At 50.0% G+C, this 27,293-nt stretch overlaps 9 protein-coding genes across 9 annotated transcripts; 3 read left to right on the plus strand and 6 right to left on the minus strand.

Annotated features, from left to right (window-relative positions):
• Positions 1–69: 69 nt before the first annotated feature.
• BKA55DRAFT_593954 (fatty acid desaturase-domain-containing protein) lies at positions 70–1,848 on the minus strand (the record flags this gene model as incomplete). The annotated part of the gene is made up of 2 exons (XM_046195613.1): positions 70–1,561; positions 1,616–1,848. The coding sequence occupies 2 exons, from the start codon at positions 1,846–1,848 to the stop codon at positions 70–72; spliced, it is 1,725 nt and encodes a 574-aa protein (XP_046048979.1).
• Positions 1,849–3,127: 1,279 nt separating this feature from the next.
• BKA55DRAFT_567522 (uncharacterized protein) lies at positions 3,128–5,541 on the minus strand. Its single transcript, XM_046192748.1, has 5 exons — positions 5,311–5,541; positions 5,111–5,175; positions 4,966–5,045; positions 4,197–4,901; positions 3,128–4,143 (listed from the first exon to the last, which is right to left on the minus strand). The coding sequence occupies exons 1-5, from the start codon at positions 5,367–5,369 to the stop codon at positions 3,526–3,528; spliced, it is 1,527 nt and encodes a 508-aa protein (XP_046048980.1). The 5' UTR covers positions 5,370–5,541; the 3' UTR covers positions 3,128–3,525.
• Positions 5,542–6,060: 519 nt separating this feature from the next.
• Positions 6,061–9,051, minus strand: BKA55DRAFT_567524 (uncharacterized protein). The gene has a single exon (XM_046192749.1). The coding sequence runs from the start codon at positions 8,779–8,781 to the stop codon at positions 6,142–6,144; it is 2,640 nt and encodes an 879-aa protein (XP_046048981.1). The 5' UTR covers positions 8,782–9,051; the 3' UTR covers positions 6,061–6,141.
• A 294-nt stretch (positions 9,052–9,345) lies between these two features.
• On the plus strand, positions 9,346–9,860 carry BKA55DRAFT_689903 (signal recognition particle, SRP9/SRP14 subunit; the record flags this gene model as incomplete). Its single annotated transcript, XM_046199410.1, has 3 exons — positions 9,346–9,375; positions 9,454–9,532; positions 9,583–9,860. 3 exons carry the CDS (start codon positions 9,346–9,348, stop codon positions 9,858–9,860), a joined length of 387 nt encoding a protein of 128 aa, XP_046048982.1.
• A 243-nt stretch (positions 9,861–10,103) lies between these two features.
• BKA55DRAFT_689904 (uncharacterized protein) lies at positions 10,104–10,744 on the minus strand (the record flags this gene model as incomplete). The annotated part of the gene is made up of 2 exons (XM_046199411.1): positions 10,104–10,329; positions 10,389–10,744. The coding sequence occupies 2 exons, from the start codon at positions 10,742–10,744 to the stop codon at positions 10,104–10,106; spliced, it is 582 nt and encodes a 193-aa protein (XP_046048983.1).
• A 2,259-nt stretch (positions 10,745–13,003) lies between these two features.
• Positions 13,004–14,933, minus strand: BKA55DRAFT_539243 (uncharacterized protein; the record flags this gene model as incomplete). The annotated part of the gene is made up of 8 exons (XM_046190110.1): positions 13,004–13,288; positions 13,342–13,778; positions 13,844–13,895; positions 13,951–14,127; positions 14,173–14,266; positions 14,315–14,322; positions 14,445–14,497; positions 14,558–14,933. The coding sequence occupies 8 exons, from the start codon at positions 14,931–14,933 to the stop codon at positions 13,004–13,006; spliced, it is 1,482 nt and encodes a 493-aa protein (XP_046048984.1).
• Positions 14,934–19,990: 5,057 nt separating this feature from the next.
• Positions 19,991–20,907, plus strand: BKA55DRAFT_567552 (COQ9-domain-containing protein). Its single transcript, XM_046192750.1, has 2 exons — positions 19,991–20,481; positions 20,538–20,907. The coding sequence occupies exons 1-2, from the start codon at positions 20,062–20,064 to the stop codon at positions 20,868–20,870; spliced, it is 753 nt and encodes a 250-aa protein (XP_046048985.1). The 5' UTR covers positions 19,991–20,061; the 3' UTR covers positions 20,871–20,907.
• Positions 20,908–25,073, minus strand: BKA55DRAFT_567555 (P-loop containing nucleoside triphosphate hydrolase protein). The gene is made up of 4 exons (XM_046192751.1): positions 24,759–25,073; positions 21,449–24,697; positions 21,279–21,379; positions 20,908–21,227 (listed from the first exon to the last, which is right to left on the minus strand). Exons 1-4 carry the CDS (start codon positions 24,855–24,857, stop codon positions 21,185–21,187), a joined length of 3,492 nt encoding a protein of 1,163 aa, XP_046048986.1. The 5' UTR covers positions 24,858–25,073; the 3' UTR covers positions 20,908–21,184.
• A 224-nt stretch (positions 25,074–25,297) lies between these two features.
• Positions 25,298–27,247, plus strand: BKA55DRAFT_689908 (SGT1 protein-domain-containing protein; the record flags this gene model as incomplete). The annotated part of the gene is made up of 2 exons (XM_046199412.1): positions 25,298–25,559; positions 25,620–27,247. 2 exons carry the CDS (start codon positions 25,298–25,300, stop codon positions 27,245–27,247), a joined length of 1,890 nt encoding a protein of 629 aa, XP_046048987.1.
• Positions 27,248–27,293: the final 46 nt, after the last annotated feature.

Genomic DNA, 27,293 nt, shown 5'->3' on the forward strand with positions numbered 1-27,293 from the left:
GAGGACTTTGTCAACAGAAACTGGCACAGATATATACAGCAAAATACCAGTCCGTTGGTCGTGTTTCGTCTAATGGTGATGGCCCGAAAGGTCACCGTTCTGAATCGCCTGCTGGCACTTAGCAAGGATCGCCGCCTGTCGGGAAACCTCAGCCAGCCTTCCAATAACCTGCTGGTTGCCGTTGGCGAACCCATACAATGCGTAAGGGATATTAACCTCGTCACAGAACTCCTGGACGAGCTTCTGTGTCGCACGCAGATTATGACGGGGCACACGAGGGAAGAGATGGTGAATAACCTGGAACTGAAGACCACCATGGAAGAAGTCAAGCCACTCAGGACAATCGATGTCCATAGTGGTTCGGAGTTGTCTCTGCGGGAACGACTCCTGGGGTCCAAGCTCAACTGTGCTCATGGCAAAGTGAGACAGGACAATCTGAACATGAAGAGGCGAGGCGGTGATGTTGCTGATCATGACAAAGTAGAATCGGGTCCAGTTGTCAGGGAGCAGGTTGTAGACCAGACCATAGCCGAACCAGGTCCAGAAGAAAACCTGTCCAATGATCTCAAGCCACCAGATAACCAAGCCGGGACCCTTCTTTGGACCTCGGCCCATGATGAGGTGGTCCCATGAGAGTCGGTAGAGGTTGAAACGAGCCAGTGCAAGCAACGGGTAGTAAGTCCAGGCCTGAACCCTAAGCAAAACCTTTGCCACAGCATCGTAGGCCATGACTCTCTCGTAGTATGTTGATCTCAAGCTGCCTAGGAGACGGTGGGAGACGGCAAAGAGGGGCATATGCTCAATATCGGGGTCGTGCTCTGGCGCATTGGTGATAACGTGGTGCACGTTGTGATTGCGCTTCCACCATCCTATCGACAGACCTCCCATAAAGTCGGCGATCAGAGCTCCAATGCAAGAATCAATGAGGTAGCTATGGGTAATACCCATGTGCCCAGCATCATGGACTGTGAATGAAAGCTGATGCCACAGGGCGCCCAGGAGAAAGGCGCTTAGGGCGTACCACTCGTGACGAAGGCAAAATGCTGAGCCGACTGCCAATGCAGTGTATCGGATGAATTCGATTCCGTAGGCTTTGTAGTTACAGTTATAGAGGCCTGTGTCGTAGACCTTCTGGTGGAGCTCGCGGTACTTGGCGACAATCTTGGCTTGCGTTTCTTTGTCGGGAGGAGGGTACTTGTCGAGGTCGAGGTTGATGTGTTCGCGAGTGATGGTATCGAGATACGACATGCCATCTAGATCTGGCTCTTCTACACTGGAGGCAGATGAAATCGAGGGCGCCCGAGCTCCATCCTTCTTATTGGTCTTTCGCTGTCTAACTCCCGGGGTCTCTTCCTCGTCAAAAACTGGTGATGGGACACGGGTTGACGGAGCGCTCGAGTCTTGGTCTTTGTGGGATTCGCCCTCGGCATTAGCTCGTTCGATCTCTTCGCGTGTACGGTAGACGCCTCCCTGGATAGGCGGCAGGAAGTTCTCCCAAGTCCCCTCAGTTCGGCCGATGCGGTAACGAAGTACTTTCTGGCGTGTCTCGAAACAGTGTAGACTATTCGTCAGATTAGCATTGGCCCTGCAGTCACTGGATTTGCTTGTTGCCTACGCATCAATTTCATCAGAAGCATCCTTGCCCACCATATGAAGCATAGCTTTATCACCTCCGGGGTGATAGGGCATCCACGCGTCCATCTTGATAACCTGTTTATGGAAAATAGCGACATGCTTGCCTTCAGCGATCAAGGCTTCAATCTCGTCCCTGGTCATGAGCTTCGGTGTCTTTTCAGGCACATTGCCTGCCAGAGGCGGCAGGCCTGTAACGATAGCGTTATGGGCCATAGCGAAGGGCAGTCCGAAACAGAGGCAAAAACAGACAACAAAATTGCCAGAAAGAATGTGGAGGACTCTGCTGCACCAAACAACAGAATTGTCCAAGACTTGGTGTTTCCAAGCGAGGGATGGATGTGGGAGTATTGTAGATTTAAATATGAAAGTTAAAAAGGGGCCGATATAAGCTTGCGGTCGAATCATATGCAGCTCAATTCACCGCATCTTATCAGTTCCTTCAGCGCAGTGCGTGCCATTTCCTAGCACCGGCAGTGGTGCAGCGGCGCAGCTGGTGGCACACCTCACTTCTATCAAAGTGGCCCGATCTCTCCGCTGTAACGGAGGGGCTGAAGGGGAATTGGAGATAGACAGGCAATGATTTACCCCGCCACCAGTTGGAAACCTCGAAAACAAAGGTCCCTTGTCAACATCGACTTACAAGCTTCCATCTCATACAGTTCTAATCCCCCGCATTCAGCAATTGCTGCCACAAATGCCTCGCTGCGTACGCAAGTCTCATCTTCCTGAATCTAGGCACCAAAATTAGATATAGGCAGCGGTTTCTCAATCGAGACACAGGGTCTCCAACCTGGTGGGGATATGCAGAGCAAAGCACCATGGATCACCAATACCATGTTGCTTTTGACGAGTGACAGTGATTGATCCGTATTTCCGCTACTGTGAAGCTCCTCGGGTTCCTAAGAACCCGTACTCGCCGATTGGTGAGCTCAAATGCTTTGCATTCTCAATCACTCACAATGTCATAAGTCAATTGATGCTTTTACTACCAGCTCTTCAAGTTACAAACCGAAAAAGGTTGATAACAATAAGGGGATTGAGGAATATCAACTATATTCCTCAGCCTAGCCAAGTACCTAGCTGGTTTCTGGTCAAGAATGAGCTGATCTGGTGTATCTCCTCGCAAAAACCTTTCGACTCTAACAACCTTGTAAACCCACCGCTGCAAACGATTTCGGGTCTGGTATCTCTCGAAGGGGCCTGTATTAGGTGAAAATATTCGATATGCATACACGAATTCGTATTCGACTTGTTCGAATAATGACTAGAGTTTTGACTGAGAAGTTAGAGAAAATGGGGATAACTTCTGAATGGAATGGAGTGCCAGTGTCAGCCGTCTATCTCTTTCTTGGTTCTTGTTCTCAATATTAGATCCTTGCTGGGACACTTTGATCTAAACCTTGTTCCGACTAAGCTTATGAATTAAGTTTCATCCATTGTACAAGAGACACTGGCTAGCCATCTTTGAGGGTTTATCTATGCAACCCAAGGATAGAACATTGAGTTATTGATCATATAATTTGTATTCTTCTTTCACGCATTGCGAGCTCAACTAATAATCTTAAAACGCAAGCCACGCATCTTGCCGTGTGATTTCCATACATCATGCTTGAACAGGCAGAAATTATTACTAGTTTACACAACCCAGAGTCCGAGATGCCCCGGGCTCTATCCCGTTCGCACTATCCTTGCGAGGCCTCCTCTAGACCCTGTGTCATCCTTTTTGTTATGTTCTCGGCGACTACAGACGCGCTATCAAGTCTATGCATTCAAGACTGTCCATTCTCGCCGCAAAGAGCACAGAAGAGACCTGCCGGTACCAACTTGACCCATCTGTAGCCATTGGCACCCAGCAACTTATCCGACCAGTTTCGACCGCTCAAGCATTGCTTAGAAGTGGATGGCCTTGGCGTGAGTGGCCATGGCAGCCTCCTTGAAGGCCTCAGCAAGTGTGGGGTGGGCGTGGCAGGTTCGGGCAATATCCTCGCTGGAAGCACCGTACTCGAGAGCCAGAGTACCCTCAGCAATCATCTCACCAGCGTTGGGGCCGATGATGTGAACACCGAGGATGCGGTCAGTCTCGGGGTCAGCGAGCATCTTGACCATACCCTCAGTGTCCTGGTTGGTCTTGGCTCGGGAGTTGGCAACGAAGGGGAAGGTTCCGACTCGGTAAGGGATGTTCTGGTTCTTCAGGTCCTGCTCACTCTGGCCGACCCAGGCGACCTCAGGGTGGGTGTACATGACGGAGGGAATGGCACCATAGTTGACATGGCCATAACCCTTCTTGATGTACTCGACAACGGCAACAGCCTCCTCCTCGGCCTTGTGGGCAAGCATGGGGCCGAAGGTGACATCACCAACACATCGGATGTGGGGGATCTTGGTTCGGTACTCGGAGTCAATGATGACACGGCCGCGGTCGTCAGCCTCGAGGCCAATGTTCTCAAGGCCGAGGCCGCCGGTGTAAGGTCGTCGGCCAATGGCAACGAGGACGACGTCGGACTCGATCTAGATATGTTTGTTAGAATTGTAACTAAGACAAGAGATTTGGATACACGTACAGACTCGGGCTTGCCACCCTTAGCGGAGTCAACCTCGAGCTTGACCTTGTCGCCAGACTTGTCACCGCTGACAACCTTGGTGTTAAGCTTGAACTCAAGACCCTGCTTCTTGAGGATCTTCTGGGTGTTCTTGGCGATCTCAGTGTCCATACCGGGGCCACCAATCTGGCCGAGGAACTCGACAATGGTGACCTTAGAGCCAAGTCGCGACCAGACGGAGGCCATCTCGAGACCAATGATACCACCACCAATGACGGTCATGGTCTCAGGGACCTGCTCAAGGGCGATAGCGCCAGTGCTGGTGATGACGCGCTTCTCGTCAATCTCAAGACCGGGGAAAGGAGTGGCCTCGGAACCAGTAGCAATAAGGATGTTCTTGCCGCGAACGCTGGTCTCACCGCCCTCGTTGAGGTCGACCTTGATCTCATGCTCGTTGACGAAAGAACCAGCACCTTTGATGTACTCGACGCCGTTCTTCTTGAAGAGGTACTCGATACCCTTGGTGAGACCGCTGACGGAAGTCTCCTTGGCCTTCATGAAGTTGGCCAGGTTAAGCTTGACCTCGCCGACCTCAATACCGCGGGCCTTGGTGTCGTGGAGAATCTGATGGTAGAGATGCGAGTTGTTGAGGAGAGATTTTGAGGGAATGCAGCCGACGTTCAAGCAGGTACCGCCAAGGGAGCCACGCTTCTCAATGCAGGTAACCTATGAGACGAAGAGATCTGGTCAGCCAATTCTGTCCGCTTGATCGTGTCCGGAAAAAACCAACCTTCATGCCCTCTTGACCAGCCTTGATAGCAGCGACGTAGCCAGCAACGCCGCCACCGATAACAACGAGATCCTTTTCCTCTGCAAGAAATTCCGGTCAGCAGGTTGTTCGGGGTGGTGCTCCGACGAGCTCGGAGGTAACATACCAGCTGAAGAGGCATATCCACGGCTGAATCGCGACAGCGATGAGGAAGCGACAACGCTGGGGAGCCTATTAATGAGGAAAAAACATTGTTAGTTGACGAGCCATTTTCCCCTCGACGACGGATTGGTCCCAACAGAAGCGGGCTTAAACAAGCTTCTCCTGGACCCATTCGTCGCAAAGCGCATTGTGATGTAAACGTACGTAGACTTCTGGAAAGCCGGGCGAGCAACAGCTCGTGATATTAAACGACTGGAAAGCATGATGTGGGTTGTGTGGGAAAGACAATGGAGGACAGACGGATTGTGGAGAGGAAGGGGGAGGATGAGGTAGAAAAAGTCGACGAGGTTGAGGTTGAGGCGTTACCGCAACAAAGCTCGCCCGTCTAAAAAGCACAGGGCAGTCAGTCCAGTAAGGTAAATCACTGTAAATGCACTACAGGGAGCTTCGGCAAAGAGAAGCCCGCCTGTTTATCAGGTATTTTTTCCTAGACGTCAGCCGATACGTTGACACGATTGGTCGCCTCTTCGGTGAGGGAGCCACCTACAGCGCCCTCACCTCCCTACGCATGCCCTGTAAAGCTTTTGCTAGGTCCTGTTGGAGAAAATCGCCCCCTGGACATATATCTCCGGCCCCGTTGTCGAATGGCATTGCATTATATCTCCAACTTTTGGATCCATTCCCGGTTTCAGTGATGGTTCACGCTAAGTTTTGCCTGGGAATTCGGGCATTTCGTCCCAACGAACGCCGAAACGGTTCTCCCCAAAGACTGATGTCGCCCCCAACCGCAGCTTATCCCGTCTCTTGCACCTCCGAGGACCCGACGTGTCCCGTTCCTACCCGGTCGCCGGACGTCGATTGCCCCTCGGGATGCCGACGTCACTACAAGATAAAGCCGCTCATATACGGAGTACGTCGCCGGTTCACCGAGATGATTGCTAATAAACATCATGAGTCTGGACTCTGGACTGAACCAGGCCGAGGAACTTTTTAGTATTGTCGCCTCCCAGCATATCTATGACTCTTATCCATATCCTACACTTCTATCGCTGCTGGGCGCACAATAATCTGCGCCTTCTCGCAAACGCCCTCCAGCTTTTTCAACTCCTTTGCACCAACCAATTTCGTCTTCCGGACCTTCTTCCGTAGCATCCAGTGTATCCCGGCAGCCAAGCCTGGTAAGTCTCGGGCAGCACCAAAGATCTTCTCCAGCTTGATATCTTCCTCCGGGCCCTTCTTCTTGCTCCGGCATTCCTTCAGGAGAGCAAGTATGAATAGCTGCACAAACATCGATGTCCAGTGGTTCGCCTCAGGGAGTTCTAGAGGCTTCAAGATGGCGATATTCAGTGTTCCATCCGCAACAAGTGCCGCGTAGAATTTGGCCACATTAGTGATGCGTCTCTCATCTTTCATGCGCTCAGCATCAGCCGACTCATCCTCCTCAGGGGCTTCGCCGAACATAGATTCTCCCAGACTCCTAAAGATCTTCCATAATCGATCTTGAATTGCAAATCTGATTCGGCTGTTGCTCAAGCAGGCCTTTCCTCCCACAAGAGCGTAGTAGGGGTTGTATTGCATTTCGCTGCCTACACATTGCACTAAGACGGTGGCAAGGGCCAATTGGTCATCCTTCTTGAGCCGCAGGTTGACAAATTGTCTGTAGGCGTGCTCGAAATTCGATGCTGTCATCAAGGCTGTGAAAATTGCAATCTGGGCCGTTCCACTCAGACCTTGAGCGCGAGCCTTCTTTTGGTAATCAGGTAAAACGATATCCATGTCCTCATGATCACTCATTTCAGCATCAGATACGTGCCCCTTTTTGCTCTTGTCCAGGAGGGTTGTTGGCACACTGGCACCAACCAACCACCATTTACCTCGTGTCTCAGCTCCCTCAATGTCGACCAAGCCTACGCCCATAGGAGCAAGACCATCGAGCCGTCGCGATTGAGACTTGAGCTCACCAAGACGCTTCTTCATGCGTTGTACATGTTCTGAGACGACAGTAAAGTCCAAGCCCCGGGCCTTCTTTTTGCCCTTGGTAAGGTCGGTGATGGTCTCAACCATGAACTTTGTGCGAGCCGAGATATTGCTGTAGCCCGCCTTTGAGACGGACTGGTTAAGAACCCCAGAGACGTGCTTCAGCGACTGCTGATCATCCTGCTTCAACATTCGGCCAGCCATGCGGCATATTCGCAGAAGAAGCTCCACGTTGATCTCGTTGAGGTCGCTGAGAAGTCTCTCCATGTAATCGAAGATGATCTTGCAAGTGACGACCTCGAACACGTAAAGTTGTGAAAGCAGTGTCAAGATATTCGAGGCTTCCTTTTGAATAGCGGATTCGGCGTTTTGTTCCTTACTCGCTTGCTCATAGTGACCGCCAAAATCTTCCACGATACGGCGGATCAATACTGAACCAAAACTCGATCCAATAAGTCGGTAAATAGCAGCCGCAAATCCACCTGTGAGGACAAAAAATTGATCAGGGAGACTCTCTGGCTTGCTGATTTGAGCCATGACCGCATCCGTGATAACATCTGTCACATCACCACGTGCATTGTTTTGGTAAAGCTCCTCCACAGACTTGACGATGGACAAGATGTTGGCATCTGTAAGTCGATTGATCAAACCTTGAACTTGTTTTCTTAGTCGACTCTTACGCTCCTCTTCTGAGTTTGCGGCTCTACGCAGTGAAGGAGGGACGTATTTCGCAACTGTAACTCCAGTAGTGGGTGCGACATAAGGGTTCTCTCTCTGTCGCGGCTGGGCTGGGGTGCTGTCTGCAGCATCACCCTCGTCGTCGTCGAAACCGCCGAATGACTCGTTGTCAAAGTCACCTTCATCTTCATCGTCTTCGTCCATCAGGTCCATATCCTCGTCTTCGTCTCCAGATTCGTCGTCCAGACCCATATCGTCTTCTTCTTCCTCATCTTCAGCCATGCCGCGGGCCTTTTGCCGACCTGCAGGTTCTGCTGTCTTTCTTCGCTTCGAAGCTAGCCAATCATCATATTCACTTTTCCTCTTGTTGTTGTCATTGCCGTTGTCACCGACGTCTTCTTCGCCGCTCAGATCCCCTAGAAGATCGCCAAGACCATCCTCTTTGAAAGATTGGGGTAGTGATTTTCGACCCTTTTTGATACCTAGCTTCCGCTCAAAGGCCTCAATCTCGGCGTCGTCCTGGGCCAGTCTCTCCTGCACCGCCTTCGAAACACCTTTCTTCCCACTCTTTGCTTTTTTGTTCTCTTCCTCTTCTTCTTCTTCTTCTTCTTCTTCTTCTTCTTCATCATCCTCGTCCTCGTCTTCTTCGTCGTCCATCAGGTCGTCCATATCATTGTCTTCGTCCAACGAAATGTCTCCAGCATCATCCTCGTCCTCGTCTTCGAGATCATCTTCATCATCGCCGATCTGCTTTGAAGGTCGTGACTGAGGTTTGTTCGTTTGGGTCTTGCTCTGCGTTGTGTTTGGTCTTCTCTGGGTATGGTTCATATGTTGCGGTCGCTGTGGAGTTGCTCTAGCGTAGACGTGGGTTCTCTTCTGTACCCGTTGCGCTTTTCGTTGCTCTTTTCTTGACAGCTGCTGTCCCGATCTCCTAGGTCCATTGCGTTGTGGTTTGGGTTCTGGAACATCGAAGCCCATACGCTTGAAGAGCTTGTGTTGAAGCTCTGGTGCGGACGTCATCTTACCGGAAGTATAGTGAAAGGGAAGCGCCGTGTTGTGCCAGTATTAGAATCTTGAGGTTGGTTGAATTTTAAAGCAACGATCTGCTTGATCTTTGATAGTGGTTATGCCTAATTTAGCAGGCGGTTAATGATGAATATTGCGATTTGGGCGATATCTTTTTGAAATTTTGTCGCAACGGTGGTCTGAAAAGTGTAAATTTGTCACATCCTTGATATTAGTATCCTTTACGATGAAATTAACCCAAACTGAACTTTATGAGTCTCTTTTATAAGTCTGAGAATGATCCTGAAAAATACAGAAATTCTGCCGGCAGAAAATAACTTCAAATTTCAAGAGACTCGGCGGTACCTGAGTGATGGTGATTTCTCCACTGAAGTTCAGGTATCGAGCTCACCGCCCGATGTAAGCCACGAACAACCTGCTGGCTGCCACAACCTGGTACGCCACACTTTAACCCCCCGATATGATGGCGGGGCACAATGTCAACCTCAACATTAGTAGATCGCTTAGCACTCATCTCTCAATATACATCGACTGTTGACGGTCTCATATCCCATCACTATGGCTGACTCTCATATGAGCCATGACGAAGTGAGTCTACATCCCCCTCCTCACATTAGGAGAGACCCGAATGATCTTCCAGCAGCTTTGTTTCTGACATCAAGACAGTTCTTCGCCAAGTTGGGTGAGCTCTTCAATCATCGCAAGGGCAGCGACCATGGCGCCATTTACTTGAGCCAGAAGCGACGTACGTGTGATAATCTACAGCATCTCTCATTCCGCTAAGAAAACTCTCAGTCACCTACGGTCAAGACATCCCCAGTCCCTCAGAAGAGGAGCCCTCTCCAGATATTCACCCTGGCAAGCCTCTGCCCCTCATCATCAGGGCAACAAATGGCAAGGGCAAGAAGGCTCGCTCTAATAAATCCAAACTCTCAACAGTCGTCAACCCCGAGGATCTGGAGGCTTTCTACGTGCGGTATGCCGATGTGTGCAAGGCTGGGATGACAGCCTTGAAGCCCAGAGACAGGAGCAAGAAGAAGGCTAAGGCAAAGAAGAAGAAGGCCGCAGCATAAACAATTTTCTTTTCACAGTTCAGGGGTTTCCGGTGTCAAGGGTCAATGGTCAAAGTTATATCATGCATTAATGAATTATCATGTTCTGCGACACCCAAGCAGGTCTCCAAACCACCACAGCTTTGAATTATTTCTACAAAAGATAGAGTAAACATTACATGGAGCTGCGTTCCCATCCAACACTGTCAGAAGCGTATGCGCATTAGTCAGATCGAGCGAAGTCCGGAAAAGGGGTCAGGCCATTTAGCACACTTTGCCAGAGCTGAGCTGTCCTCGGAAAGCGCCGGGAACAGCAAGGCTAGAGTGCGAGTCGGCGAAGAACTTCTCGGGGTTCTTCTCGATCTGCTTGAGAGTGAAGCCAACGCCAGTGTCTTGGCCGTTCTGGATCACACCAGTGCGGAATGGGCCCTGGAGGCAGCCGACAGCGTTGCGGCTCTTCTCGTCCCCGACGGGGTTGGGGAAGGCAATGCTAATATCAAGTCAGCTTTTGTATCTTCAATTGTGCATATATCTGTGCTATCAACTTACCGCGGAGGTCCAGACTTGCCCTTGACAGCCTCGTGGATGTGGGTGGCGGTGTTGGCGGGAGACTGATAGTCACCTCGGAACCCATACAAGGTGATGTTGTAGCAGATGACATCCTCGTTCGAGTTGATGCCAAACTTGAAGAGGCCCTTACTGCCCTTCAGCCCGCCGGTGTACTTGTTGTCTGCATCGACAACCTGATCGGGGGTAGCAAGAACTTCCCAGATAGAAGTAAAAGTGAAAGGGATGCCGCCCTTGGGCTTAAGGAGACCAAGGACGCGCTTCTCGTGCTCCATGTCAGGAGTTGGTGAGGCAGCAGCGAGAGTGCTGAGGGCAACGGCAAAGAGAGAGAATTTCATGTTTGCGGTTAATTGGGCTAAGAATTTAGGATAGAGGAATTGTATTAGAGATTAGAGTATAAAGTTGATGTGCGAGTGAATACTGATGAAACTGATATAGAGTTCCAGGGAGGAACGAGATGTTTTATAGACATTTCACTACACAATGACGGGTCAACAACACCTAAATTGAGCACATCGTAACAACGTCATTACAGTGTTTGTTCGTAGTATCGTGAGGCCCCTGGTAAGCCTCTAATCCACGGCAACATACACCAAGGATTCCGACTAACGAGTCGCCAAGCAGAATAGTGCAGTGCGCAGGTACGCCAAAGTAATCAAACGATGTAGGGAGATATCAGTGAGGTATTCGACCGCATACAACGTATGAGCCAAGCCATATTTTTTCCAAGGTACCCGAGCGACACCTCATACAGAACTTATTGGGATGACTTACCAAGCATCTTGGTGTTGAGCTAATCTGTCACACAGCCACACGGCAGAGCGATGCCAAGGGATCTTGATCTACCGAACAGCACACAACAACGTGTCTATTTGATCAATGGTAGGTAATTTCTTAGAAAGGTTACGTATACGAGAAGCAGTTGTGGATATGGCTCCCGTGTAGCTCTGCACCAGTTGATTTTGGCAACGACCACCTCCGTCAGCCCAGACTTGGTCCTTACGAGATAGTGCATCTCGCAAAGCTTCAAACTACTTTGAGCACTCGTTATTCTCCTCTCAGTAAAAAGTAAGGCTGCCAAGGTGTCTTGGCATTGATGAGGAGAAGGGCCACGGATGCGCCAACTTCCGGCGCAAGAAGATCGCTAAGACAAGCTTATTTCGAAGCTTAAACAACAACCTCCGCTATTGGTTGATTACACGTTGATCTGGATCAAAAGGTAATTGCGCAGTACAGCAAAGCACTTGCCCAACTAATAATGGGACTGGGCAAGGGAGAATAGGGAGAATGGGTAGCCTTCGAGGAGGAATGATTATAAATACGCTTGGCAGATGTCGATCGAAGGAGCTCTTAGGTTATGGCAAGTCGATGATCCGGCTTGGAACACTAACAAAAATAAGAGGCCACGAGCTCAGCTACCCTCGTATGAGACAAACACTTACTTTCCTCAAATCTTGGTTCGATGCTGGTGGCCGAAGACTATCGGACCTCTTATTTCTCGAGCCTGCCTGTCTCGGCAACGTTCATTCTTCTACGATCCGAATACTCAGCGTCAGGGGTCGGTTGTCCAAGTTCCGGGAACTAGCAAATTCCTTTCACCCTTGATCCTGAACTTCCTCATGATTCCTTTGCAGGCTAATAGGACTTTCGCTGTCTTGGGAGCAGCAGGGCGATCTGGTCAAGGTTAGCAATAGGTGGAGGCTTGTCACATCAACATGCAAGTCTGTAGACTTGGGAATCGAGATTACATATTCCCATTGTTGGATCTCGATCCCCCTAGGTCATAAGTTATTACTTCTTGAAGAATTCATGTCAACTTCAAGTCGACAAGACTCTGATCGCAAGCAAGACGGCAGCGCATCATCTCAAAGCTAGTGCTTCAAAAGTATGGCCTCGGCCGTACTTATCGTCCTCTTATACGTTTCAACTAACTCATGCCAAATTACCCAAACGCCGACGTTCACCATGCAGTTTTAGGTAACTATGCTTTACCTTTACCTTTACCTTTACCATTACCTTCACCTTCACTTACATCGTCGCCCGGCCAGCGGACTTTTCATGCCCCAAGACGCTACGCATGTCCGTTCGAGTCCTACGCTCCCCTTCACCAAGACCACCTGCCATCGTTCTTAAAAACCTTCGGATGATTACTCGACATACATTCTAAGTAGAGTCCTGTTGTCTCCTGAGAAGCCAACAGCCGTCTTTTCCTTCATTGACAATGAGCAACCCTATACTTGACAGCCGCGTGCGTTCGACCGGTCATCTGGGTGTCAACGGTGGGGTCATTCGGTTCTGTATGGTAAGCCCATCGTAAAATCCTCCCTCGCTCCCAGCTTATTAGAGACTAAGTCATCGACTTATTCTCGAAAGTGATAGTGATTTCGACCCCTTATCCGTGAGTTAAGATTCCACCGTTGATAAACCCCCAACTTTTGCTGCTCATGTGGAAAACGAAAAGTACCAAAAACAAAACAACCAGATATAAAAAAGCAATGTGTGTAGATGCAGACGGTCACCGCCGCCAAGACAAAAGTCGACCATGATCGTGTCGGAACATAGCTGCGTGAAGTTCGGTGCATATGACCATCCTCCTCTTACATGATCTGATCCTGGGTCAATCCGCCGTGGGGATCTGTGTCCATGACGTCGTTTCCGCCCTGGTTCAGATACTTCACAAAGCTCAGGTTGAGAGGACGGCCGCCATATTGGTAGCCTTGGAACTTGGCAATGGCTGTCTCGGCAGTCTCAGCTGAATCGAATCGAACCACGCCAGTACCACGAGAGCGACCACTAGGCTCGTACTGGATCTCAGCTTGCTCGACCTTTCCGATGGTGGTGAACAACTCAACCAGGTCGTCGTTGCTAGTCGACCAGGGCAACTGTATGAGATTAGTATAGAAACAAACGGGTATCGAATATAGGAAAGTCTCACGTTGCGAACGTAGATGATTTCTCCCCTCTCGGTGCCGGCGGTAGCAAAGTCAGTGAAAGGGTTGGGAGGAACGGAGCTGGTAGGGGGCTCAAAACCTGGGCCGCCAGGAGCACCTCCACCGAAGCCTCCACGACCGAAGCCGCCTCCGAAACCACCACGCCCTCCGCCAAAACCACCGCGGCCACCGAATCCTCCTCCAAATCCTCCGCGCATGCCACCGCCATAGCCACCTCGGCCACCGAAGCCCATGCCAGGTCCGCTGCCGGCATAACGGTCCTCGCGGACTTCAATGACACGGCCTTGCCAGTCGTAGCCGTTGAACTGCTGAATGGCGTTGCGGGCATCATCTGGGCTCTCAAAGACGACAATACCGGAACCCTTAGGGCGACCGTCAGGTCCGATGTGTACATCAGCTCGAATCACGGCGCCGTTTCGAGCTATATGACGATTAGATCCGACCCGGCCTAATCATATCTTCAAAATGAGAGGAATCAACACATACCTGCTTGGCGGAACAAGTCCTTCAAATCCTGCCAGCCAACATTGAAAGGAAGCTACTGCATGTCAATACACATCCACAACTTACAGACAAATCGGGGTTGAACAAACGTTGGCCACATAGATCTGACGGCCGCCACCTCCAGCACCACCACCAGGTGCGCCGCCGCCATATCCAGGGTTGAAGCCACCGGGCATACCACCACCGCCGGCGCCGCCGCTGAAGCCGCCACGGTTTCCGCCAGTTGCTCCGATGAATCGAGGTTCGGCTTCTCGGTCCTTGAAATTCTGTCAGCGATATGCCTCTGGCCCTGTTCAAAGCTTTTTACTTACCTCACGCACGTAGACTAGACGACCCATGAGGTTCTGGTTGCTGAGCGTGGCAACAGCCGCTTGGGCTTGCTCCCGAGTAGCATATTCCACAATACTGAATAGGTTAGCAACGTCACAGACTTCATGGGGAAAATCGACTTACCCGCATCCCTACAATTAACCAAGGACAACGTCCCACCCGTCAACCCAACCATCCATAAATGCTAAGAGGGAATGAAGAGCCACAAAGGAAAGCCAACCAAGGGAAAAGAAAATCATGCGATGAAGCCCACCTTCGACATTCCATTGGGAAGCAAGAGCACGTCGGCAAAGAGCACCTCTCCAGCTATACCATTTCGTCAGTCCCAGTTGTTCCACCTGCATTCCGCGGCATTGAAAGCCTCACCCTGTCTCATGAAGTCCTTGAGATGGTGCCACTTGACATCGTACGAGAGGTTGCCGACGTAGACTCGGCGGTCCTGCTGTGAGGTTTCGCGAATATTATTCATCATTTGTTCTCGAGCAACGGCTCTTTCTTCGTATGATCGATGCGGTGCCTGTCCACCGTATCCAGCACTTTGTCCTCCACCTGGTGCGCCTGTGCTAGTCATGGGCGAGCGATCACGGTTTCGTCGGTATTCGTCCCGGCTTCCTGATCGGCTGCGAGGAGAGTAGGAGCGGCGTCGATGTGACCTTTCAGGGCTTCTGGATCGTCTGCGGGGAGATCGTGACCTCTCACGCTTGAGCTTGTTAGCAGGTAAAAGTACAAGTTGTGATTCCATGCTAGGGTGTAATTGTGGTGAAATAGAGAGCGCTGGTGCTGTGTAGACGGAGGGGTTTTGTTGAACTAAGATGTTTCGGATAAATCAAGTGCGCGCGCGAAACTGAGTATGAATCACTGCAACTGCCCGCCGTCGCTGGCACTGTCAAACGGCAAGATAGTAGCCGTTTGCCAAGAAGATCAGTGCCAGACGCCCGCCTCTCCAATCAAATGCTTCTTGACATCTTGAATGGGAAAGTGCAGCAGTAATTAAAGCGCGCCGCGACGGCCGATCTCGGATAAAAGGAGCTAATGTGAGCTTCTTTCCGATATTGATGTTGCGATCAGGGTCCTCAAGGAGCAGGGAGCAAACGCCAGAAGCGACGACCAAAGATCGCAACATGAACAAGCGCGGGGGGGCGCACAAACTCGGCATAGTGATAAAGCCAATTGCGCAAGCAGACAAGTAATCTCAACAAGCAGCGCAGCTCGAGGCAAGGTTGGAAGTAAGTCAGAAATGAACTTAGTTTACTTACGGGTCGATAAGTATCACCGGAATCAGCTATAGAAAGGTAAGCGTCAGAATGGAAAAAAGTCAAGAAAGGATAAACCTCTGCGAAAGATGCGCAACGGTGGAAAATGGTGAGGAGAGGAAGAGTGGTTGAAATAACAGGGAGTGAGGGTAGCTTGGTTGAGGTAGCCAGAGGTCGACCTCTCTAGTGGAGGGGTGGTGGCAGAGTCGAGTGGACCTTGGCGGGAGATGCAGGTAAGGGGGCTCGATAATGCAATGCAATGGATGGGGAAAGACGACGCGAGAAAGAAGAGGCGGCTGGAGAGGTCTGTTGGAGTGGAATGGGGGACCTCCGAGGCTGCATCAAGCAAGAGGTAGTATCACATTGATTGATGAAGACACTCCAAGGAGTGGGAGCGCATGCGCAGATACAACAACAAACGATGCAAGACACAGCAGCAACAGACAAGGCTTGAGAGCATGCTCAAGATCTGTTGTGTTCAGGCTTTGGGATGAGCATGCTCAGATCATAGGTAGACTTGGGCTCGATCAGGCTCCGGGTACGATGGGCATGTTGGGGCAGCCGAGCCTCGAGGAGCCATTGAGGGCAATGGGTACAGTACTGTTGAGTCGAGACGGCAAAGAAACGGCACGCACGTTGCCTCGATGGGCGCAGACGCGTATGTCAATGACCAACCATGGTGATATAAAGAGCAGCAATCGCCGCGCATGATATAAAACCGCGATACGAGGAATCAAGCAAGAAACATCTTCAACTTACCCATTGTGACTGCGGTTTGAATCGCGTGCGTAGTACGTCTGGATGTACAGAAAGAAAGCTCCTTTTTGGATGGGGTGGGTGGCCTTGTCGCGTAATAAGTTGGTAAGGTTGGTAGGTATTGTGAGTGACGAAGGACGGACGGGTGCGAGTTCGGACAATAGACGAACGGGCGCGACCGGTTTCTAGGAGAGGTAGGTAGCGGCGTAGGGAAGCGGAGACGGGCCGTAGGTGCCCACGTTTCGTAAGGTAAGGTAAGGTAGTGGAATATCAGGATGGTGAGTGATCGATGAACGAGGATAGGCAGCTATGGGGGCTACCAGGACAGCAAAGCCAAAACCAGATAAGCTGATGGGATCCACGGTCAGTCAACCAAACAATGGCGATTGTAGCATTAAAAAATGCACGACACGGATGAATCACACAATTGCGTGGACTGGGCTGGGCTTAGGCTTGCTTGGGCTTGGCTGGCTGGGCTGAAAAGGGCCTCGGCGTGCGGCGTGGTGGTACCAGATACCGACTTCTGGGAATGGCCTGGTCTGGTTGATCAACTTTTTTCTTTCGCCTGGGACGGGAGAGTGTCGAATTTGGCGGTTTTAAGGGGTCTGGAGGGACTCGGCGATGGAGAGACAACGGCAAATGGATGGCAGAGGTGGCTTTTCGGTGTCTGTGGCTCTTTAGTGCTGACTTTCAAGGTTCTCGCTCTCTCCCTCTTCTTGTGTCGTAAAAAGAAAAGAACGCGTTGGGTGAGAGATGAGAAGAGACCAGGCGACGAATGAGGACGAGGAACCAGGGTAAGACCAGGGACAGTGGACGTGATGGGTTCCACATCTAAAGCTTACCGGACATGAGCATGATAACACGAGGTACCGTACAAGTTACGTTGAAGGTTTGGTGTATGCTATACAAAGCGTAAGGCCGGAGATATACTACATGCAGCTGCATTATTGACTCCTAAATAACCTGCCCTACACAGAGACCAGGTGTTGCTCCTTCCACGTTGTGTAAGTCAGAATTATTTACGGATACATAGTAAGGTAGGAAGGCACAACAAAGCTGCAAGTTGTTCTTGCCAAGATTTGAACTACAATTATAAGTGTCGGGTGGATTCTTTCCATTACAGCATCTCACCTTTCTTGTTCTTCTTGGCAAAGTTGAGTTTTGTGACGAACCTTTTGTAATCCTTTTACAATCAATTGCTCTTGTTCCTGAACTCAACAGTTTCAAACTATGATCAAATCCCTCGCCTATCCAAGCCGATACTACACTACGCTGCAACTTGAAAGCCCATGAATATTGAATACATCTATCATCAAAGGCTGGCCGTCAGTCTTCCACCAAGCTGTCTCCGAACAGTTTGGTAAGCAGTTTGTGATGAACTCTGGCTTCACATAGTGGACCATCTTTGTCTGCAAGGCGCTGCAAAGTGCTGCAAGCGGCCTGATATTACAGTAGTGCAAGTGAATATCCTTGCCTGCATTCTTCAGGGTTCGCCCACCATCCGTTATTCATCGATTGATTGATTGATTGCAGTTTGCAAATCGCCGCGCCATGCTCATCGAGTCTCCCGTCTACCCGTGGCCCAGCATCGGTAGTCGAAATTGCATTGATGCCAGGTTTCACCACCCATCCTGATGAGATCCTCGAGCTGCCATTGGGCTACGTTTCTTACGCTTGTTGGGCTTGAGTGCACTAGCAAGTACCAGGAACAAGGAGATGTGTGCTTGCAGCATCAAGGATCTGTTGCGTTTGGGTTGTTGTCAACTCTGTGCCTGAAGTACTTCTACTCCAGACCTACAGCTTGAATCTGTCCATCCTCTTGCGTTCACCACATGGTCTATGTTATTAAGTTAGCTTATACGGGAGAAAAGAGCTTATCATTTATATGAACGGCCATTTCGGGTAGGAGCGTGAGCTCTTGAGCTTTTTAACCTTACCTACAAGGCTTATTGATCAATCCTTGTGGCTACCCAACCCCAGATGTGCACTCGGCGTCTCATTCATCAGTCTGCGTTTTCACGATCCATACGCATGCTTGCTCAGTATCACTCACATTGACCGAACATCAGAGCACCGCAGGACAGTTTGACAAAGCGCTTTCGAAACTGTGTCAACTTTGCTGGCAAGGCCTGCGTAGCTGAATGTAAGAAATTAAGACTGTGATTGGCATGTGCAACTCCTACCTTGACCTCGCTACAAAGACTGTCGTGGTTACACAACAGCCATCGCGCCAAGTTGCGGGGACAAGCCAGCCAATAACTCCCGCTTTATCAAAGTCAACCCCTCTGCAACACGTTGAGGATCAGGGTTGTTAGCTCTTTTGTCTCATCAATCTCACTCTTTTCGCCAGGTTTAACATGCCAATCTGTTGAACTGGCAACTGGTAAGAGTGAGCTTTTGACATCCTTTCTACGGCACGTTGCATCCAGAGCAAGGATACGGAGTCCAGATACAGGCTCTGCTTGAACGCTTGTCGTCGTTTTTGTCAACTCTGGCATGGATACCAACAAGCGCCGAGGTTAGAACGGACTGGCGATGATAGCGAAGGCAACTCGATGCACGAGGGTCCTCGAAGCAGGGTTCAGCACTTAACATCCATACAGCACTCTAACTGATTAGCAAGGGCCATTTTTGTCTTTCTGTTCCAGGAATTGAGATCTCGATACTTTAATGGCGCATATTACTGCAGAGCACAGGATCAACAAGCAACATGCCCAGTGATTCTGGCAACGAGTCCGTCTCCGATCATCAAGGTTGTTAGCGGATCCCAGACGATGCATCTAACGACGCTCAGGCCGTTAGCAGCACCCTATGTGGAGCAACTACGGTACGCACTTCCAGCTACAGTCTCCACGACATCTGCCTTGTTGCCTTGAAGGGCAGGATACAGATAAGGCTGGGGGAGAAGACATTAACTTGATCTTACTTATGCGTCATGCAGCAGAGCATAGCGATTTGCTCGAGATGTATATCTTGCTGTAAGAGACTTCTACGGAAAGACTTATGGCCAGATCAACTCCAGGGTTCCTCCTCCTCCTCCAGGCAGCCCAGACGCGAACCTGTTATATGTCGAGGGTCCTCCGGAACATTAAGAACGAATTCGCACTAGTGAGACAAGGTCTGGTCCACGGCATGGTACCAGGCAGTTTATATCGTTTATAAGCATATCACACACTGGAGCCCATTGTACACCTGAGAATGAGAGACAGGAAGTGAAAGCACGACATTCTACCACCAGAACCCCGCCATCTGTTATGCACGAGACTCGTGGTAACTTCAGGCAGATAGCAAGGCTCTACCCAGTTCCGCCCAAGTACTTGAGGGACTGAATACGAGGCTAATTCCTCTTTATCCGACTCCCGAAACCGAGAAATGTCTGCACGCTTCAGCACCGCGATTTGACGGAAGCAAAGCTCAGATACTGTACATATGTTGATCGCATTCAATGCTGGTTCGCACCGCATGAGGCATTTTCTTTGGCTAGTTTCACGAAACTATCCAATATCAATGCCGTGCCATTACCTGTGATTTGAGTATCGTATTGTATCAGTCAGCTGCTCTAGTCTACATACATCCAATCATGAAAGTACGTACCTCTCAACAACATCTGCCGATCCCGTACGTGCGTGCGTCTCAGGCGGAACTAAAACCGCTGTGTCAATCTACAGCTTGCGGGAGTGGCCCAAGCACTTCCGCCGCGGCCCACTCCGGGGCAACAAGATAATATGATTGGCCCAAACTGAAAAGCATCTAAAACAATTCGCAAACGTCAATACCAAAAAAACGGACCATCTTGAAGAAGCAGGAATTCTCATGAAGACGCCATTATAGACTAATTTATACCTTCCCATATCATTCAATATGTCATCATCTATGAGAGTGCTACCAAGATCAGCCTTACGTACCTCGAGGCTAACACAAGGCCTGGCCCGCCGACCCTTCCACTCATACGATCACCCACCACCACCAGGAGCATTTGGCGATGCTGAAAAGTCCATCCTCGCTGCGGCTTATAAACACGTCCCCGAACATGGATTCTCACAGAAGGCTCTTGGTTGCGGCGCAAGAGACGCTGGCTACCTTGACATCAGCGCGAGCGTCATCCCCGACGGTGCCTTTGGCCTCATTCGATATCATCTTATTACCCAGCGAGAGGCCTTAGCAGCTCGAAGCCAAGAACTATTCCCTGATCCCAGCCAGCCTGGAGTCTCTGCGAGAGTGGAATCTTTGACGTGGGAGAGACTTATGGGTAACAAGTTGGTTTTGGATCGTTGGCAAGAGGTAAGATACATGCCATGGCTTTCATGATATATTATACTTACAGTTCTGCTTGACAGGCATTGGCCGTTATGGCTCAGCCCAGTTACGTCCCCGAATCCCTAAAGGAACTCGCAAAACTTTCCGACGAAATCTGGTTCCTTGCTGGTGACAAGGCCGTCGACCCTTCATGGTACACCAAGCGTGCCACCCTCTCCATGATATACAGCACAAGCGAGTTGTTCATGACCAACGACCGATCCCCCAATTTCGTCGAGACAAGGCAATTCCTTCAGCGAAGACTAGGCGAGGTCAAGTCCGTCGGTGGTATGGTCGGATCGTTCGGTCAGTGGGCTGGTTACACACTCAGCGCTGGTGTGAACATACTAAGGAGCAAGGGCGTCAGAGTCTAAGAGGGCTGGCATCTGCCAAAAAGAAAGAAATGGTTGTAAAATAATGTATGAGTCGTGTGTACCATGATCTATGAATAGAAGCCTTAGCAGGCGCATGTTGTAATGACATCTAACGCTGGCGTTATCTGAAGGCCAAGGGAGGCATTGCTCAAATCTGTACAAAATCCATTCCGACAAAGTACGCTGGTATCACTCCTAACAAACTCCACAATGCGCGAGTGCTTTTGTCTGCCCATCCTCTAAGCGCCTCTGTAAAATTGATGTTCCGCATGACGCCCGACTCCAAGATATCCATGTCGAGTATACTGTATGGTTTACTGGAAATCGTCAAGTGTTCGTTGACGAGGATCCGTCAGTCTGGAAAGCTTCATCAGTACTCAATCTTGCAGCGAATTAGGGGATACGAACCGAATGATCTTGACATCTTTGTCTAATCGTGCCCGACCTTCGATAGCATTAGGGGTAATAAGGATGTACTGTCTTGAGACTGAACGACGGGCAGCGTCCACCTATAAGATTCTTTGTTAGCTGCCATCACCTCTTCAACCTCTTCCACGGACGGCTACTGCACTACTAACCAGCATGTTCGTGCTGATGGCACGATTCACATTGTCCATGAAGACGTCAAACTCGTCAAGACAACGGATAGGCGAGCCAATCGCCTCCCAAACTGATAGAAGCATGCAAATAGATGAAAAGGACTTTTCACCGCCTGATAGAGTCTTTGTATTCCTTCCAGCTGAGCTTTTACGCGTCTCATCAGGCTCAATCTGGAGAAAGACCTTACGCGCCTTATGGTCAAGGTCAATTTTGCCTCTGAAACCTCGCTCACTGAGAAGGTAATTGAACTGAATGCGAATTCGCGCACTAATCTGCCGCTGAAATTTGCGCCAGATTTGTAGACGGTTCTCAATAGCGCGTTTGAGGGCCTCAATAGTATCGTCAACATCTTGTGTCTGTCTCTGAACATCTTCGTATCGCTCGCGAGCTTCGGTTGCACGCTCATAAATCTGTTGGTCTGTTGCTCCAAGGCGTGACTCTCGCTGCTTGATTTGTTCCCGGATTTTGGTGTATTTCTGCTCAATGCTGCTGTGTGTCTCGTTATCTGGAATGTGAACTCGCTCCGGCGCTGTTTGCCTGGCCTGCTCTGTGAAGTTGGCAACTTCTTCGGCCTTCCTATCCCTCTTTTCCTCGGCACGTCGCCGTTCGTTTTTGGCGATGTCGAGACTCTCGAAAGCACCATTCTTCTGTGCTAGGACCGCCTTCCTCGTATTCTCAGCAGTCGCAACCTTCTGTGCTGCTTTGTCGACTCGGTTTTGCCAGTCCTCTTGCTCGTTCTTTTCCTCCTCAAGCTTTAGCCGGGCCTTCTCGGTCTTTTGCTTCAGATCTCGCTTCGCCAGTCCCATTTCTCCATACTGGTTTCCAAGCTGCTCCTCCTCGGATCGTCTCGACTCGAGCTCAGCTCGCAATATATTGAGTCGATCATCAACGCCTTCGAACGCATCCAACTCCATTTGCACACGTTCCATGTCAGCTTGCGTCCTACGAAGATCGCTCTCAAACCTCTTAACATCTTTCCGCTGGTTGTCAAGCTCTGTTCTGCATCGCTGAACTGCTTGTTGAGCCTGACGCTCGTCGCGATTGATCTCAGCCATTTCCTGACCCAAGTGTTTGAGGTTTTCTTCTTGGATCTCAACCTGCTGACCAGAATCTGTTTGCATCCTGGGACGCATTGTGTATGGTTGGACTGGACTTGTACCAACAGATCCGTTCCGGTTGGTGAGTCTGAGGCCCCATCCTCGCTTCCCACGTCCATCGTGAAAACAGAGACAAGCACCGACGTTGCGTGGAGGCGCGCTTTCAACCATGACCCGTTCAGCTTCCACTCGATCACGAATAAGAATAATTTTCTCGATTTGGTTGCCGATAATGAGCTGAGATCTGACGATGTCGTCGTCGAATTGAAGAACGCTCAAAATAGTATCAAATCTAGGATCAGGCTCCTGATTGCTTGTATCAATTCTACCTCCATAGGCAATGTAAATTGGGGGCTGCCTCTTCAAGCGAAATCGGCGCATCAAATTTGCGAGTCTCGTTTGATCCGATTTACTCCTGACAACGAACGCATTGAGTCCTTCTCCGAGTGTTCTCTCTAATATTCCTGACCATTCCGGTTTCGACAGTCGGATGTGAGCTCCAATAGGTCCGACAGGTTTCTGTTCCCATCCTCTCTCATTCTCGATGGCTTTGACGAGGTCCCTGGTCTCTCTATCATAACCATCGAAACGGCCTCCAGTAGCGGCCTTCAGTTCGCGGACTTGTTGCTCCACAGACACGATCTCTTTGCGTTTGAGGTCTTTGTTGTGTGAAAGTCTCTTGGAGTGTTGCTCGGCCTCGCTAAGTCGCCTTGTAAGGTCAGGGAGCTTGTTTTGAATCTCCTCTATCTGTTCCTTCAACAGCCGTTCCCTCTTTCGAGCGTTCTCTAGTTCGCTGTCCTTTTGTGTGCGGGCATTTCCTGTTGATTCGCCCAGCCGGCGTTCTTCGTCCTGGATTTTGCGCTGACAGGCCTTCATATCGTCTCTGGCTGTCTTCAGGCGTTGGTAGGCATCTCGTTCCTCCATGAGCAGCTCTGACTCCTCCTTTTGTGCCTGTCGGTGTGCAGCTGCGGCTTTGTCGATGCGTTCCTTGAATGTATCTCGATCACTCTCAATCTCTTCCTTTGTCTGCCAAAGCCTCTCGATCTTCTCATTGACCTTGTCGAGAGCTTGGGTCGTTGTTTCGCAGACTTTCTCCGCCTCGGTTATGCTCTCGGTTCGTCTAGTGATTTCCTTTTCGCAATCCTCAAGGAGACGTTCCTGCTCCACAACCTGAGACCAGACCAATTGATTGATGTAATGTCGCGCCTTTTCGCGAAGATTCTTGTTCTTTTGCGCGGCTTCGGCGAGTCGGCGTGCGGCTTCCATCTCTTTTTTAACCTCTTCGATCTTGGTGGATAGATCTTCTCTGAGTATGAGGGTCTTGTCGAGCGTATCTTGTGACATCCTGTAGTCGTTGTCCAGCTGCTCTAGTTGCACACCAGAAACGAAATACTTGTACTTCTGGGCCGGAGTCGCCGCGTTGAGAAACTGTCGCGCGTTGTCCTGTGACAGAACGGTGAGGGGGTTGCCGATCTGTAGGGCGTACCATTCTGATATTTCATCGATCTCCTGCTTCTTGGTTGAGATGATTCTGCCCAGTGCGCTCTTGATCTTGAAACCACTACTTCCCGATTTAGAGAAATGGCGCTCGACAATGATGGTTTCGCCATAGATATCGGGTTGGTAGGCATCTGAGCCGGCATTCTTGATCTTGACGACCAAACTGCCTTGCTCGCAACCCTCCTTTACAAAAGACTTGAGACTTCCTCCTCGGTTGGTATCACTGGCCTTGCCACCTAGGCAGAGTGTTAGTGCGGTAAGAACAGCACTCTTTCCACTACCATTCTCCCCAACGATGAAGTTGATAAGTGGCCCTAGGTCAACATGCAATCGCTCGTGGCACATGAAGTTAAAGCAGGTAATGCTCTCAATGATACCACTCTCGGATACCACATTGTTGCCGAGGTTGATGACCCGCTTGGCTAGCTTCTGAGTCGCTTGCTGGTCGTCCCAGTCAGCGTGCTCTAGATGTTTGAAGCCGTTGTCTCGCATGATCTCGTATTGTGTCTGTGGCGGCACGGCCATATTTCTACGGTCTTCGTCATCGCCGCTTTGGTCGCTCGGTGTGTCTTCTCGTTGAGACGTTTCTCTCCTTTGTCCGTCGTCTACAGTTACCCTGGCACGCTTTCTCTGGGATGGCACATGAGTTAGATGACATGCTGCATTGGGGGTGTGTTGGTGTGTTCCTTACGGTATCTTCTCTCGAAAAGTTAGATCGTGCTTGTCGTACATCTACAATGACATCGTCCTCTTGTTCAACGTCTCGCCGCGATCTTTTGGTAGGTGCCATGACTGCGATGCGCACGGCGGCCTCGCGATGAGGTGATTGGCAAGATCGTTAAGTTTTGTCGTATAGAATCAGAATAAGCTTCTCCGGTATAGGTAGTAGTTTTCAGGCTGTCGAGAACAAGAGGCGATAACGACTGCTTAATCTGTAGGTAAGTATCCCTAAGAAATGTTGCGATCAGACATGATCAAAGAATGGCAGTTGCGTCCGAAGTATCCCACTATACGCGTCTGGGGTCGACGGGACGTGACAAGCGTGTCTTGTAGTGGGGACCTTGTCCGTAATAGGACTAGTGTAGATCTGCCCTAAATGACACAGAATTCCAACATCGCCGCAAGCTGCTTACCCGGTAGCTTCCATGTATAAATAAATAAACTCACAACCCCAACGTCTCCCTCGATAGCTCATCAGGATAAACTTATTAATGGCATCGAACAAAAGTCATGTCATTCAGGTCACCAATTACAGAAGAGGAGGAATTCCCTCAAGGAACAGGCGATGCAGGGGAAACGAACTTCAAGAATCAACTACCAGATAATTGTGTCGAGTATCTTCTTTTTTTCTTAGACTCTCATGTCGATACTCGCAAGCAGCTAGCACAAATCGAGAATGTCCGAAAGTCGGCCATAGAGCTTGCTGCCACCCTCACCAAAGACTACATATGGCAAAAAGATGAATTTAATCTGACTTTAAAAAACGAAAAGGGTGAGTGTCATACTTGCAAGGTTCACCACTGTAAAGATACCCTACTAACACCTATGATAGGACTGGTGTACCTTCATGGTATCACTGACTATAGCGATGCCGTAGAAGATGAATGGCTCATCGTATATATCCTAAGAGAACTATCAAAGTCCCATCCCAACCTCTGGATCCGGGTATTCGACACGGACGGCGAGTTCCTCCTAGTCGAAGCAGCCAATGTGCTGCCCAGATGGCTGAACCCCGAGATTGACAACAACCGAGCCTGGATTAACAAAGGAAGCCTTCTTCTTATCCCCGTCAAAGATGAAGAGGGTCTCAGAGCTCGCAATCTTGAACTACCGGATGCAGTTCAAGTGATCAAAACGAAACGCGATGCACTTGTCCACTCAGGGTTCGTCGAAGCCGAAGCCTTCTACAGACTTGAAAAGTACCCGGGGCAGATCAGTGAATCTCTACACCATTCTCTCGTTACGATACCAAGGAAGTTAGCATATATCCTCCACTCCCTCCCTAAATCGGTTGCTCCAGCAGTCGAAGAATTCTATCTCCGAGATCCGATCACCTTGAAACGTGTCATCTCACCACCCCAACCATTAGCATTCCCTCCAGAAGACCTCATAACAATGTCTGTTCGGTTTAGCAAGGTACTTTTCGCTCAGTTGCGATCCCAACGGTTCGATGCCCCGCCGAGCTGGAGCGAAGTACTTCGGAAAGCGCAGAAAGAGGCACCTTCAGGCGAGGCAGACAAAATCATGGGGAGATTGGATATTGGGATCAAGCTTACATGTGGATTCGAAATGCTGGCTGCAAAAGCTGAAAAGAGCAAAAGCAGAGTTGCCCGTGAGCTCGCTATTGAACTCGAGGATCTTGCAGAGGATGGCGACGAGGCTCTCCCCTCAGACGAAGACATCAAGGCATGGAAGGATCACGACCGTGATGATAGCGAAGCATGGATGGACATCAATTACCAAGACTTCGAGAAGGAATTGGATGGAAAAAGAGAAAATGCTTCCTCCAACTCAATGTCAGGATTTGGAGATGCGAATACACAATCCGATCTTCGCAAGATTGTGTCTCGCTTCGAAGCATTTCTGAATGACGACAGTGCTGGCATGGACGGTGCAGAACTTGACGAAATGGATTATGATGATGACGACGAATTTGACGAAGACAGCGAGTCCGAGGATAAGGAGGTTAGCTTTGACGAGGAGGAGTTCGCTAAGATGATGAGAGAAATGATGGGTCTACCATCCACAGCCTCAAGCACAAACACAGCAAAGAAGTTTGCGACTCACCCCAACCCCCCTGTAATTGACGAAGAGGACGAAGAGATCCAGAAGCTCACCACGGAGTTCGAAGCAGAGCTCAACGAGCATGGTGCACTCAAGCTTGACTCTGTTGAGAAGCAACCTCGTCTGAAGAATGCAACTCAAAAAGAGGGAGAGAATAGCCTAGCAGACATCAAGGAGGAAGAGGAGAACAGTGAGGAGGAAGTCGATATTGATTACAACCTGGCAAAGAACCTACTCGAAAGTTTCAAGAGCCAGGCTGGTATGGCTGGACCGACTGGTAACTTATTGGGAATGATGGGCTTTCAGCTACCACGAGACGAAGACGATGAGAACGAGAAGGAAGATGAAGAGACTGGCAATAATTCAGCAAAAGGGAAGGGAAAAGCACGAGTATAGTTTGTCGATGTACACGTTGCTCATTTATTTTCACGAGATATACTCC

The sequence above is a fragment of the Fusarium redolens genome (assembly GCF_020744475.1).
Source record: "Fusarium redolens strain MPI-CAGE-AT-0023 chromosome Unknown BKA55scaffold_8, whole genome shotgun sequence".
Lineage (NCBI taxonomy): Eukaryota > Fungi > Ascomycota > Sordariomycetes > Hypocreales > Nectriaceae > Fusarium > Fusarium redolens.

Bases quoted from the DNA above. Each gene is read 5' to 3' on its own strand.
- BKA55DRAFT_567522 (XM_046192748.1), bottom strand. From the start codon at position 5,369: ATGCTTTCCAGTCGTTTAATATCACGAGCTGTTGCTCGCCCGGCTTTC. The intron at 5,176-5,310 runs GTACGTTTACAT...CCTCATTAATAG, and splicing joins CCGGCTTTCCAGAAGTCTAC to GCTCCCCAGCGTTGTCGCTT. The intron at 5,046-5,110 runs GTATGTTACCTC...AATTTCTTGCAG, and splicing joins TGGATATGCCTCTTCAGCTG to AGGAAAAGGATCTCGTTGTT.
- BKA55DRAFT_567524 (XM_046192749.1), bottom strand. From the start codon at position 8,781: ATGACGTCCGCACCAGAGCTTCAACACAAGCTCTTCAAGCGTATGGGC.
- BKA55DRAFT_567552 (XM_046192750.1), top strand. From the start codon at position 20,062: ATGTCATCATCTATGAGAGTGCTACCAAGATCAGCCTTACGTACCTCG. The intron at 20,482-20,537 runs GTAAGATACATG...TCTGCTTGACAG, and splicing joins TTTTGGATCGTTGGCAAGAG to GCATTGGCCGTTATGGCTCA.
- BKA55DRAFT_567555 (XM_046192751.1), bottom strand. From the start codon at position 24,857: ATGGCACCTACCAAAAGATCGCGGCGAGACGTTGAACAAGAGGACGAT. The intron at 24,698-24,758 runs GTAAGGAACACA...GTGCCATCCCAG, and splicing joins ACTTTTCGAGAGAAGATACC to AGAAAGCGTGCCAGGGTAAC. The intron at 21,380-21,448 runs GTTAGTAGTGCA...AGAATCTTATAG, and splicing joins CCATCAGCACGAACATGCTG to GTGGACGCTGCCCGTCGTTC.